This window comes from Chanodichthys erythropterus, chromosome 5, assembly GCF_024489055.1.
Source record: "Chanodichthys erythropterus isolate Z2021 chromosome 5, ASM2448905v1, whole genome shotgun sequence".
NCBI classification, from domain to species: Eukaryota; Metazoa; Chordata; class Actinopteri; order Cypriniformes; family Xenocyprididae; genus Chanodichthys; species Chanodichthys erythropterus.
Window position 1 is genome coordinate 24,145,185 of NC_090225.1, and position 15,000 is coordinate 24,160,184.

The window sequence follows — 15,000 nt, forward strand, 5'->3', positions numbered from 1 at the left end:
AAGACAGAAAAAAGAAATGAAAAACACTGATTAGAAATAATTTGCAGTTCATTTATTTTAACTAATACACTAGATGTTTTTTTTTTTTTTTTTTATGCCAATCAACTTTATTATCTCAGACATATGTACTATTGAGCTCCTGTTTTGTTGGAGAGTAGCATAAACCAGTAAACACATGCCGGATATCTGCATATTTGGTGAACAAAAAGGAAATGAAAGCCCAAGGCCATATGGGAGGGGAAGCAGTTGAGAGCTTTTTAAGCACAGCACCTTTTTATCTGTTCTCTGTACTCTGGCCTCAGTTCAACAGCCCTGGAGTACAAACACATGAACAGCCTTCCTCTCTATTCCTACAGGAAGTTGGGGCTTACATCCATCAATGAACAGGGCAGCTAAAACAGGTTCATACATAACATGTTTACCAAAATACTTTCCGAGACCATGACACAAACATGTGCAGGTGCCAGCGATTTTTCCAGTACAAGCTTATCATTGCTCGTAAAATGTGGCACTGTTCAAGGAAGACAATTCTGTAGTTGCTTTAACCTGTGAACATCTTAACTTCTGTTAAATATCTGGGGCCGTATTCACAAAACATTTTATCTTACCACTAAGAGTTATCCTAAATAGCAGTAAAAGTTCTTAGCTAAGAGTTTTCTCTTAAAACCTATTCACAAAGCTGCTGAGACAAACTTTTACTAAGGAATAGACTGAAGTCTTAAGCTAAGAGTAAGGGTGGGGTTGACCTCGTTGCTATGGAGTAAACACACAGTGATTGGCTGATGGGGAGGAGTCAGTGATTTAATCATAGAAATATTGTAGAATGAGGTGTCATGTTTCCATATTAAAATAAAGGTTTTAAAATACAAATGTTGCCCTATTCAAATAAATGTTTTTTTAATAAAAATGTTCCCACAGTCAAAATAAAATGTTGACATATTTTTGCCATAAAGGTTTTAAAATGTAGGCTAAGTGTCACTAATTAAATTATACAGTTAATTGTCCACCTCTTGGATGTTTTCATCTCAAGAGAATGCAGAATTCAAGCGACAAATTGTGTTTTATAAACAAAGTTTTGGAGAAACACATTCAAACCCTCTTTCTAATCAGCACGATATACTCAGACGAGATATTATATATATATATTTTTTTTTTTTATCTATTAAATTCTTTGTAAGTGTGAACCCATGAAAACCACTGCCACAGGTAATCAGACAATATTTATTTATTTGTTAAAGATTAATTTTTGGCATCTCATCATAGATTCAAATCTATAAATCAATTTTTTTTATTGCATTGCATTTTATTGCATTTATGAAGAAAAGCTTCAGCAGCTAAGGCTCTATCGCTATTGTCTCAATGGTGTTCAGTGTCTTTGGGTGGATTAGGACTGTTTGTGATTTGGTCTTAGTGATTTAGGAGTCCTCTTGACTACTCTTAATGTTTCACAGATTTAGGAGCTAGTTTTAGCGCTAAAATGCTTTGTGAAATACTCTTAGAGCAAAAATTTAGGAGTCCTAAAATTAGGACTGACACGCCCATTATTTTTAAGAGTTTCTCCTAAATCAGCAATTTAGGAGCTACTTTTAGCCTTAAGATGTTTTGTGAATACGGCCCCTGATTTACATAAAATATTCTGTGGTGTTTTCACAAAATTTGTAACCCATAAATTAAACATTTCGCTGGTGGGTGTGAATTAAAATCATGTAATGCACAGGTTGTTCCCGTCAGTTTAATCATTGATCTAAATTAGTGTGCCGCCTTCATTAAAACACCCTAACACATATACAGGCAGTCACTCACGCCCCACAAAGAAACATTCAGGAGCACAAAAACTTGTTGTCGGAGCCCTCTGACTTAATAAAATACTGAAAAGCTACATTAATAATATAACCTCCACCCTGTCATGTAAAGGCTTCCGTTATAAATCTGTTTATGGGGGAAAATTTAATGCTATTTATAAGGGGTGTGAAGGGAGCCAATATCTGTATCTATAGCAATCTCAAAATTATTTGTATATGTATTTGGATAAATCCGGAAGTGGCCTGGGCTTTGACTGAAAGTTTGTGAGTTACATGAGAAGGCAATTTTAAATGTAATTCTGTTCCTTTCATAGTTTTCATTTAAAGGTGCAATATGAAATATTTTTGCAGTAAAATATCCAAAAACCACTAGGCCAGTGTTATATATTTTGTTCACTTGAGTACTTACAATATCCCAAATGTTTGCAACTATTTGTAAATTGTGAGAAAATTGCAATTTTAACCAAGGCTCCAGGACGTGTGAGGAGTCGCCTGTCAATTGCATCATACCCGTGTTAACCCTTGGTTTCCGGTTTTATTTTGTAGAAACCATGGAAACACCAAAGACGCTTTAATATATTACATGTTTTAATAGACAAGAGAACAACTGTTTTGATATATTTATAGACCGAAAATGAATTGTTATAAAGCTCAACACGTTTAGTCTTATTGTTTAAATAGAATTTTCTTGTTTTGTGAGTACCATGCTTTACCATGCCACAGAGAAAAACACTATTTTATAAAGTATAGCTAACATAGCATAATCAGATGCAGCTTTATTTTTAGTAACAGTAATACAGAATTTTCTCCATCATACAGTACGTTTTAAAATGAATTGCATGCCATTCATCAACACAAGCCATCCAGCATTTTATTCTAAAATCGAAGCGACCAGTAAAAAACGCCCAGCTTTCAGCGCTTGAGCGTAAAAAAGACGCTCAGCGCCTCGCTACACTCTCGGCGTTTAAAATACGCGGCGCTCCCATTGAAAACAATTGAAAAAGTACGCTCGGAGCTGGAAAAAACGCTTAGGTGGACACACGGCCTAAGTGTTGCAACAAGCTGAAGTGTGCAACAAGTATCTCACAGCAGCCGCTGAGCAAACACTCAGAGTAACGTTATAACATTTTCAACACACTCAAATGTATCTAATATGATAAATAGAGCTGCGTTACCTCATATTCATGACCAGAAAAGCAGAAGCGGTGCCGGCAACTACAGTATAGCATAATAAAAGTTTCTCTGCTCGTGAGGCGTGTGTTGAACAATCGCTCCAGCGGCCTCGTTCAGCTCCCACAACACTCGGTTCTGCTCTGCTTCATACTACAGCAACATTAATAATCGCATCCATGAACATGATTTCTTCCCAAGTCCTATCCGATTGTTTCCACAGGTCATTAAAGTAAAGACCACAAGATTCCGCGCTCAAACTTGGCATCGTCAAGCTAAGTCTTTTGAGTAGGCCTCTAGCGGACAAAATTCTTACATACAGCACCTTTAACAGATATGCCTTAAATAGCTCATACAATAATTATTAAAATTATACAAATGTATTGAAATGTTTCAATTAAAACAAATGTTAAATAAAAGGGAAAATTATTTATTATTTATAATATTTCAAGAGAAACTTTGTGTCAGGAAAATCATCCACCTCTTCAAATAAGAGATTTCTATATAAAATAGGTAAGAGAAATGGAAGTTGAAAGAAAATATTCAGTGGTTGAAAATTATTTAAACAACTTTTACTATGCATACAAATGCAGATTTTAACAAATTATAGAAAATATATAAATGCTTGCTATTTCCAGGAGAGAGCAAAGCAGAGAAACGTATCATATCGTACAAGGTTTAAAACATTGAAAAAGATATCAAATAGTAGAAAATGTGTTTAATGTAGTATTTTATTTGAGAACACTCTTGCCAACGCTCTGATTTCTGAGAGATGCAAGGCAGCACAGCTCTGCTCAATTCATTCATAAACTTTACACTCATTTACTTCACACACAAATTATTGCATAGTTGCATTAACCATAATGGTGTTCACTTGTACTTTTACAAAAGTTTTTACAACAGTAAATGTTTAGTGGCTGAGGGTTATTTTCAGTTTTCACTGAAGGATCCAGAACATTGTAGGCAGTGAGTAAAACCTGCGAAGAATTATAAATATGGAAAGAACAACACTACAGAAAAGCTGAAAAACCTCTAACATGTACAGGTAATTATACACAGCATGTAAATTGTGCACTGAGAAAAACGCATCTCAGACACCATAAACACATGCATCTGACAGTAGGGTAAACCATGTAGGTTTACGATTTAGTTTGAAGCACTTAATATAAAGCATGTTTAAGACCATAGTGCACTTATCTGGCAGCAGCTTACACTGTGATCTTTGTTACAAAGTATACAGATATAAACAAAATTGTCCCATCCTACATTGGAATCAGAGTTTTTAAATTATGTTCCACACACACAAAGTGGTTAAAAACAGTCAACACAGGCACTCAACCAAAGTCACTGGCATTACATTTCTAGTGCCATGTTTAAATATGTAGTCAAGCTATAACATATTTGTGATCGTCATACACGTCTAAAATAAGGGATTAAAAACTAATTGTTTTTCATTGAGCAAGTTTGTTCTGAGCAAAAAAAAAAAAAAAAAAAAAAAAGTTTGGCTATTTGTGTTCAGGTTCCAAAGTTCCAGTCCATAGACCTCCTTACAGTAACCAGTTTAAAAAAAAAAGTACTTTATTTACTCTTTTTTTTTTTTTTTGTTCTTTCTTCCATTTCCACAATATGTCTTCAGTTAATGAAAACCTGATTTACATTTGTATTATATTCAAAGCACTATTTTCCTCGTTCACTTCTAACAAAACTACATTTTACATTTTTATTTATATCGGATATCTAAAATAATGTTATTAGTATGTTTGTGATTTTTATTCATGATATAGCCATAACTAATCAAGCAATTTTCAGAAACAGTTTTTTTATATAAATGATTTTGTATTTTGTTCATTTTATTGAAATGTAACAAAAATATGACTTACACACACATATATATACACATATATATATATACACATACACTATATACATGTATGTATTATATATATATATATATATATATACATACATATATATACATACATACATATACATACACACATACACACATACATACATACATACATACATACATACATATATATGATATGATATATATGTAGCGTATGCACACGTATCAGGATAATCAATAAACTTTGGTATGTTCAGAACGCTTTTAGCATGCTGGACTGGGTTGTAAAACCTCATCGCGGCTCTGAACAGATCTGCCAAAGATGAGCCCACTTGACACTTTTGTGGACCTGCGAGGATAAACAGAAAGGTGCAACTTCCTCACTTTGGTGACTTCAAAAGGAGCTAGGCTGAAATATATATGTCATATATTTTAGGGCCTATGCATGTTTCCTAGTGTTTAAATTAGTGTATTTGTGCTAGTGTGCATTTTAATAGTGGAATTCTGTCTGTAAACCATAACTTCTTGTCTATGCCTTTCTGATTTGTGAGTTTGCTACTTGCCTTCTCTCTTTCCTTCTCTACTTCCACTCTTGTACATAGGTGTGTATTTTCTTGTATATATATTTAGATGTATAACCTCTGTATTCGTAGTTTGCATATATTAAAACGTTATTCACGCTCGATTGTTCTGTTTGTTCTTTCAGCTGAAAACCAAGTCACTTTAACGTTTTTCGATCGCTTTATGCTTTGATGTTATAATAGCAAGTTATTTTCATGGCCAGATAATAACTCTGTTTATAATATTCTGTGAGGGACTTAGTTTGCTGGACAAACGAACAGTTTCTCTAAATAATTATTAAACCAGAACTAATCATATATGTAATTGATTATAATTCGTTGTAATTGATTCACAATATATATTTAATTCCCCGTTGGGTCGATATACGAATCATAATTTATTCATAACCGTATGAATTATTATATTCATATTTCATCCATAAATTGATTTATAACCGCTACATTTCGTTACATTATATATATATATATATATGATATGATATGATAGATATATATTTATACAACAGTTCCCTTTCGATACTTCACTCGTACTGCGTAGGGGGAAATGTCTCCCTTTTTCCCCGCTGCTGAAGCCTTTTTCAATAACGCAGTGTAACTGCATCGTCACTGGTTCACTCATAGACAAGTTGTTGAACCAATGACGACGCGGCATAGCTGCGCGGCCTATGGCGAAAAAGCGTGCGAATATTCCCGCCGAAATGGGCGGGGTTACGGGCTATATAAGCAGGCGTTTCGCCATAGGATTTCAGTGTTTTCTCCTTCAGCGACGACCTCTCATCTCTTCGCTGATCTTCGCCTGAAGCCGAAGAAGCTCACCGCCTTCCTGACAGCTCTCGGCGCTGTCTGAAGAGGCTCCCGCAGCGGACTCGCCGGACGAGGACAGCGCCCTCACTGACTGCAGCCTCAGCGCAGTCGTTGAGCCGCCACCTTCCGCTTCCCACTCACGGCCGCTTCCTGTGCGTCCCCTGCCGCCATCCGGCGCGCCGCCTGAGGGCTTCACCCGCGGCTTAAAATTTCAGCGGTTTTACCGCTTCTAAAAGAGCCCGCACTGCGAGCGCATGAGTCTCAGTTCCCTGCGCTCGCGGGTCGCCTTCTTCACGGAGGGCGATCTCGCCGCTCGCGCCCTCCCGTCCTCCTCCTCCCGCGAACCGGCGAGGAAGAGACAGCGGGGTAGAGCGACTCAGCGCCCGGAGTTAGACGAGCTCACGCCGGCCCAGCCCCCGCGTGCCTCGCTTTCTCCTCCGAGGGAACCCTCTCCCGTCCTGTTCTCCCGCCCTGAGCAGCGTCCCTCTGCTGAAGCCAGTGATCTCGTCTCATTTGGTGGAACAGACAACGAGCAGGATGACTCCATGTCACTTGCAGCTTCCGAAGGGGAAGGATGGGCTGGAGAGCCGGAAAACACCGCTCCCCCGCCTCCCTTGGAGCACGTTGAGCACGGCCAGGGCATGGATGCCGAGCTTTTCCGCGTCCTGTCCGGAGCCGTGGAAGAGCTGGACCTCGAATGGGCCCCTCCAGAGGAGCCATCTCGCAGCCGCCTGGACGAATGGTTCCTGCCAGGCCGCCGCCAACCACCTCGCCAGCGCTCAGCGCCCTTTTTTCCCGAGGTCCACGAGGAGCTCACGAAGTTGTGGCGCGCTCCGTATTCCGCCCGCCTTCACACGACGCACCGCTCCGTCCTTACTGCCGTCGACGGCGCCGAAGAAAAGGGTTACGAGCACCTGCCACCCCTAGACGAAGCAGTGGCTGCTCACCTCTGCCCTCCCGCGGCTGTGGGATGGAAGACTAAGAGGGCCCTTCCTTCCAAGCCCTGTCGGACCACCTCTACTCTGGCTGGACGAGCTTACACCTCGGCGGGCCAGGCTGCCTCCGCGCTCCATACTATGGCCATATTTCAAGTTTTCCAGGCCAAACTCTTCCGCTCCCTGGACGAGTCTGGAATTGACGCGCCGGCTTTCAAGGATCTTCGCAGCGCCACCGACCTTGCCCTGCGAGCCACGAAGGCCACGGCCCAGGCCATCGGGCGTTCCATGGCCAGCCTGGTAGTTTTAGAGCGCCACCTTGTGGCTCAACCTAACGGAGATCAAGGACCTAGACAAGACGGCCTTCTTGGATGCCCCGGTCTCTCCCTCTGGTCTCTTCGGGCCTGCAGTGGACGGCTTTACTGAGCGCTTTACTGCTGCGCAGAAATCGTCTCAGGCTATGAGACATTTCTTGCCGAAGCGCCCCAGGACTGCGCCGGCTCAGCAGAACAAGCCAGCCCCACCCGCAACACAGGCGGCGCCACCCCAGGAGCATCGTCAGCGCTCACGCCATCCGAAGCGCCCTCCCTTCCCGAGACGCCAGGGACCCCGGCCCAAGATTGTGCTGGACCCGGTGCCTCCGAAGTCGTCCTGATTCGTCAGGAAGGAAGAGGATGGGGGATCGTCCCGTTGCGACCAGACAGCCCCAAAAGCTCCCACGAGTAATTTCCCCTCCGCCTCGTTTAATTCCGGGCGTGGGAAACATGCTCCAAGTGATAGATGGGCCCACCCCAAATGCCGTTTTCACGGCGAACAATATTTTACCTCATCTCAAAAAGAGCAAATTTCCTCTTCCACCCCTCTCGGTGTACGACCCCCCTCAACGGCGGTCCGTCATCCGATGTCATTCAACCCCTCGCCACTCGGGCCGAGGCCTGGAGGGCCATCCCCGATGTGTCGGATTGGGTTATGGGGATCGTAACCCAGGGCTACTCGCTCCAGTTTGCAAGACGTCCCCCTCGCTTCGGCGGGGTGCTTCAAACCTCGGTCAATCCAGACGACGCACATGTCCTCCGGGCCGAAGTTACGACATTGCTAAAGAAGGGAGCTGTGGAAATAGTTTCCCCGACAGAGAGCGAGTCAGGCTTTTACAGCCGTTACTTTCTGGTCCCCAAGAAGGATGGTGGTCTCAGACCCATTCCAGATCTCAGACTTTTGAATCACTCCCTCATGAGACGGAAGTTCAAAATGCTGACGCTGAATCAGATCCTCGCGCACATTTGCCCCGAGGACTGGTTCTGCTCGCTGGACCTGAAGGATGCGTACTTTCACATCCAGATAGCTCCCCGTCACAGACGATTCTTGAGATTCGCATACGAGGGGGTGGCATACCAATATACGGTCCTGCCCTTCGGGCTGTCTCTGGCTCCTCGCACTTTCACCAAGTGCATGGACGCGGCGCTTTCCCCTCTGAGGCAGATGGGAATCCGGGTCCTGAATTATCTCGACGACTGGCTCATCCTAGCCCGTTCACGAGTCGAGCTGGAACACCACAGATCCGTGCTCCTCAGCCATTTACAATGTCTGAGTCTCAGGGTCAACCTAGCCAAGAGCTCGCTGTGCCTAACCCAGCGAATTTAGTTTCTGGGGGCAGTTTTCGACTCAGTCCGTATGTCGGCAGTAGTCTCGCCGGACTGTGCTCTAGCGATTCAGCAGCTCACGGCCTCTATCAAGAACAAAGCCTGTCTCCCTCTGAAGTTTTTCCAGAGGCTACTAGGGCTGATGGCTTCCGCCTCCCCGGTGCTGCAGCTCGGCCTTCTTCGGATGCGGCCTCTTCAGTACTGGTTGAAGTTCCGGGTTCCTCCCAGTGCCTGGCGGCACGGCCGCTTATGTCTCAAGGTCAATCAGGCCTGTCTTCTAGCCCTGAAACCTTGGATGGACCCCACGTGGTTCAAGCGCGGAGTGCCCTTACAGGCGGTCTCACGAAGGACGGTGCTCTCAACGGACGCTTCCAACTCGGGTTGGGGCGCTGTGTGCGAGGGCAGACTGGCCTTCGGCTCTTGGAGTCACGAGGAAAGCCATCTTCACATCAACTGCCTAGAGATGCTAGCAGTGATGAAGGCCCTGCAGTCTTTTCAGACTCACTTGGCAGGACGTCATGTTCTAGTTCGGTCAGACAGTATGACGGTGGTATCATACTTAAACCACCAGGGCGGTCTCTCGTCCAGCCGCTTATGCGCTCTGGCGAAACGTCTCCTGGAATGGGTTCATCCGAGGCTTCAGTCGCTCAGAGCGACTCATGTTCCTGGCAGGAACAATCTGGGCGCAGACATGTTGTCACGGAGCAATATCCCCTCTGACGAGTGGATGCTCCACCCCCAAGTAGTCCTCAAGATTTGGGAGTTCTTCGGGAGAGCAGAGATAGACCTCTTCGCCTCAGAAGACAACTCTCATTGCCCAACATTCTTCTCGAAGGAAGTCGATGCTCTGGCCCATACATGGCCCAGCACGCTCCTTTACGCCTTTCCTCCGATCGCACTGATCCCTCAGGTTATCAGGCGCATCAGAGAAGACCGACACAGAGTCCTTCTGGTATCCCCGCTCTGGAGGAACCAGGTTTGGTCCTCGGAGCTGTTCAGGCTCTCCCTGAGAGCCCCGTGGCCTATTCCCCTGAGACGGGACCTCCTCTCTCAGGCAAACAGAACGATCTGGCACCCACAGCCGGAGCTTTGGGCCCTGCACCTCTGGTCCCTCGATGGGAGCCGTCCAGCCTCCCCGGGGACGTTCTGAATACCATTTCTCAGGCTAGAGCTCAGTCCACAAGACGCCTCTACGACCAGAAATGGGCGGTCTTTGTTGATTGGTGTTCCTCACGCAACATAGACCCCGTGGAAAGTGACGTATCCTCCATACTGTCCTTCCTCCAAGAACGCTTAGAAATGGGGCGCACCCCTTCTACTCTTAAGGTTTACGTAGCAGCTATTGCAGCTTTCCATGCTCCCATTGCTGGCCAATCAGTGGGACGTAACGGCCTTGTGATCCGTTTCCTGAGGGGCGCTAGGCGATTGAATCCTCCTCGCCCCCTCACCGTTCCCACTTGGGACCTCTCTCTGGTCCTCAGAGCCTTAAAGGGACCCCCCTTTGAGCCAATGGATTCAGCCGATCTCAGACCCTTAACGCTGAAGACCGCTCTGCTACTAGCACTAGCATCGGTTAAGCGCGTTGGCCCTGTGAGCCCTGCATGCCTCGAATTTGGGCCAGGAGACTCGAAGGTTGTTCTCAAACCTAGGCATGGCTACGTTCCTAAGGTGCTCTCAACCCCGTTTAGAGCTCAGGTCATTTCGCTCTCTGCTCTTCCTCCCTCGGCGGACGAACGAGAGCTGGAGCTACTCTGCCCAGTTAGGGCATTGAGGACCTATGTGCAGCGATCGCAGCCTTTCAGGCAGTCAGATCAGCTCTTTGTCTGTTTTGGTGGCCGCACCAAGGGGTCTCCGGTCTCAAAACAGCGCCTCTCCCGTTGGATAGTGGACGCTATTAACCTGTGCTACTCACTGGGTGCAGACTGCCCCATAGTCAGGGCCCACTCCACTAGAGGAATGGCTTCCTCGTGGGCTTGGTCCAACGGAGTTTCCATTCAGGACATCTGTGAGGCGGCCGGCTGGTCGTCGCCATCCACTTTTGTTAGCTTCTATCATCTCAATGTCCCGACCTTGCAAGCTCGGGTTCTTTCAGTGTGATTTAGCGGCCTCTAGTGAGTTCCGCCTCACACAACCCCAGGAATTATTTCCTTAAAGTGTAACCAGAGGGTTCGATCAAGGCTTTGCCTTCTAGCTTGTTTTCTTGGACCCCCTTCCATGTGTCCAAATTCAGGCTGTATCGTTCCCAGCCGTGGCACGACGTGGTTGAATTCATTCCCCATACGCAGTACGAGTGAAGTATCGAAAGGGAACGTACTCTGTTACTAACGTAACCACGGTTCCCTGAGATACGGAACGAGTGCCACTTGCCGTGCCACGAGGCTGCGGCTTCAGGGTCGTCGCTTCAGTCGATTACACTGAAATCCTATGGCGAAACGCCTGCTTATATAGCCCGTAACCCCGGCCATTTCGGCGGGAATATTCGCGCGCTTTGTCGTCATAGGCCGCTTACGGCCTACGGACGAATCACAGCGTGCTGATATACAGCCATATCGCACGGCTATGAGTGTGATTATATATATATATATATATATATATTATATATATATATATATATATATATATATATATATATATATATATATTATATATATATATATATATATATATATATATATATATAGCTATGGAAAAAATTAAGAGACCACTCCAAGTTCAGAAATCAATGTTAAGTGGTCTCTTAATTTTTTCCATATATATATATATATATGATGGGCCGCAGCCCAACATCACCAAGACATCTATTACCGACTCCAGAACACTACCGGCCCATCCACCCCTACATGCCCAGACACACCCCTCCGACCCCGGTGAGGAAAGACGTCAGCTGGACAAGCATCCCACATCATCCACCACACCCACACCCACACCCACCTATGGCTCACTACACACCTGTAAACCTGCGGTCACCAACTTCACGTCCACCTGCTGGCCATCAAGCCCCCATGAGGAAGAAAAAAACCAAAGCCCCCCCCCCACATCCACACCAAGAGAAATCCCTGCAACCGAGAGCACAGAGCTACGCCGAAGCTGTAGCCCGGCCTCCTGCTCCACCCGCCACACCTGCCAGCGAACTGAGCCAGATCAGAGAGATGCTGCACACACTGTGCAACCAGCTCCTGAGCAGATAAGAACATCATTCACAAACACAGTGCTCTATTGGAAAAAAAAAAAAAAAAAAACACTAATGTAAATTGTTTACCATTTTCATGTTATTTTCTCTCTGTCTTACCAAATAGGTTTATCTTTAATATTAGTAATGTGTTCATTTCATATAAGTTGTTGGAATATTCAGGGTCTTCATTCTTCAATATTTGGTTCTAAAAGCACAGACCCTGAATTTCTGAAAAATATCAAAGATGCTGATATTATCATTCTCACTGAAACCTGGTGTAGAAATGATGTGCTTACCTACTGTCCCTCAGGCTACTATGAAGTAATTGTGCCCTCAGTCAAATTAAGTACAGTCCATCGTGGACGAGACTCGGGAGGAATTCTGGTGTGGTACAGGGAGGATCTGGCCAAACACATTTATGTTACTACAGTTGGAAAATTTCATTGCTGTTTAAAACTAAACAACCAAATTTGCATTTCAGGCACTGACACTTATATCTGTTCCATCTACATTCCTCCATCAGATTCCCCTTACCATGATGAGGAATATCTGAACAACCTCCACACTGAAATCAGCCATTTCCAGGCCCAGGGAAATGTGCTGCTGTGTGGAGACTTTAATGCAAGAACAGATCTGAACCAGATAACAGATCCAAAGGGCAATGAATATGTCTTTGGCCAAAAACCCCTGAGCCTCACAAAAAATCTCCCACCAAGAAACAACCTTGACCAAACTGTAAATAAAAACGGTAGAGAGTTAGTGCAGCTCTGCCAAGCCTCGGGCCTGTACATTCTTAATGGCAGGATCAGAGGGGACTCTTTAGGGAGGTTCACGTGTTGTTCAGGTCTTGGAGCTAGTGTAGTTGACTATGCCATCACTGACATGGACCCTTCCTCCTTCAGTGCATTTACTGTCAAACAGCAAACTCCACTCTCTGACCATAACCAAACTAACATCTATATCAAAACTCACACACCAGAACAAAACAGGCTGGAAACCTGCAAAATGTATCAGGTCCAGCAGAGATACAAATGGGCTCAAGACAGCTCAGACAAATTTATCCAAGCCCTCAATTCGGAAGAACTAAAAAATTTAATAAATACATTCATTAATGAGAAATTTGAAACAACTAAAGATGGTGTTAATTTGGCTACAAATGAAATAAATTATATATTTAAAAAAGCAGCACATAAAAGTGAATTGAAAAAGAAAGGCAAAAAATATACTAAAAATACCCCAAAAGATGACAAATGGTTTGACTCAGACTGCAAAACACTAAGGAAACAACTTAGAAAATTATCAAATTTGAAACATAAAGAACCAAAAAACACAGACATCAGAACTGAATACTGTTCAAAACTAAAACTATACAAAGACACAATTAGAGTGAAAAAGCAACACCATCTGACCAAAAGTTTACAGGAAATAGAAAATTCAATACATCAGAATCAGTTCTGGGATATGTGGAATAATCTAAGCACAGCAAAACCACAAGACCTACCAATAGAAGATGGAGAAATCTGGACAAAACATTTTGAAAATTTATATAAAGAAACAACTCAATGACAATTATAATCTGATCAACCAAAATCTACAAATTTATGAAGACACAATTAAAAATAATCAAAATCCACTCGACTTCCCAATTACACATGAAGAATTGACAAACAAACTCAAAAGCCAAAAATGTAAGAAATCTTGTGGTGCTGACAGCATTCTGGGTGAAATGCTGAAACAGCACACCTGAGCTGCAGACGGCTGTGCTCAAATTATTCAACATTGTACTTAGTTCAGGCTGTTTTCCTGACATCTGGAGCCAAGGACTTATTACCCCAATTCATAAGAGTGGGAATAAATTGGACCCTAATAATTTCAGAGGCATTTGTGTGAGCAGTAATCTGGGGAAGTTATTTAACAGTATTTTAAACAATAGAATTGTAAACTTCCTTACCGAACACAATGTCCTGAGTCCGAGTCAGATTGGCTTCTTTCCAAATCACAGAACAACCGAACACATTTACAACCTACACACCCTAATCAATAAACAAGTAAAACAGACCAAAAACGGAAAAATATTTGCATGCTTTGTCGATTTCAAAAAAGCATTTGATTCTATTTGGCACGACGGATTATATTACAAACTTTTACAAAGCGGTGTAGGGGGTAAAGCTAACGACATTATTAAATCAATGTATTCGAACAACAAATGTGCAATACGAATTGGCAACAAACATACAGAATTCTTCAGCCAGAAGACAGGAGTACGGTAGGGCTGTAGCCTGAGTCCAACGCTGTTCAACATTTACATTAATGAACTAGCGGTGCAGCTGGAACGGTCTACAGCTCCCGGACTCACTCTACAAGACAAGATCATCAAGCTCTTGCTGTATGCAGATGATCTGGTGCTGCTGTCACCCACTGCACAGGGACTACAGCAGCACCTGGACCTGCTGGACGACTACTGCCAGAACTGGGCCCTGGCAGTAAACCTCAAGAAGACCAACGTTATGGTCTTCCAGAAAAAGCCCAGATGTCAGGTACACAGATACTAGTTCAGTCTAGGCAGCACCGCCCTAGAACACACGATGCAGTACACTTACCTCGGTCTGATCGTCACTGCATCGGGGAGTTTCAGTATGGCAGTGAATGCTCTCAAAGATAAAGCTCGAAGAGCTCTATACGCCATCAAGAAAAGATTCCAAAACATTGATTTACCAATTCCAATCTGGTGTAAAATCGTTGATAGTGTGATTCAGCCCATTGCGCTGTATGGAAGTGAGGTTTGGGGTCCACTCAGTGATCAGAGCTACACTAAATGGGACAGACATCCAACAGAAGCCCTACACACAGAATTCTGTAAAATGATCCTAAAATTACAAAGAAGAACACCCAATAATGCATGTAGGGCAGAATTAGGCCGATTCCCATTGATTACTAATATGCAAAAAAGATCCCTCAAATTCTGGATGCATCTAAAATCAAGTCCCACAGAATCGCTACATTTTAAAGCACTACAAACCCAAGAACTGAACCCCGAAAAGAGTCCC

The 15,000-nt window shown here is 43.8% G+C and overlaps 1 protein-coding gene across 1 annotated transcript in view; it reads right to left on the reverse strand.

Moving 5' to 3' along the window:
• Positions 1-5,093: 5,093 nt before the first annotated feature.
• The window catches only part of LOC137020176 (microcephalin-like), a 143,654-nt gene continuing 133,747 nt past the window's right edge, over positions 5,094-15,000 (reverse strand). Inside the window, exon 11 of the mRNA XM_067385420.1 lies at positions 5,094-5,170. Within this exon, the coding sequence (XP_067241521.1) occupies positions 5,114-5,170 (57 nt within the window). The 3' untranslated portion in view covers positions 5,094-5,113. The remainder of the gene's footprint in view (positions 5,171-15,000) is intronic.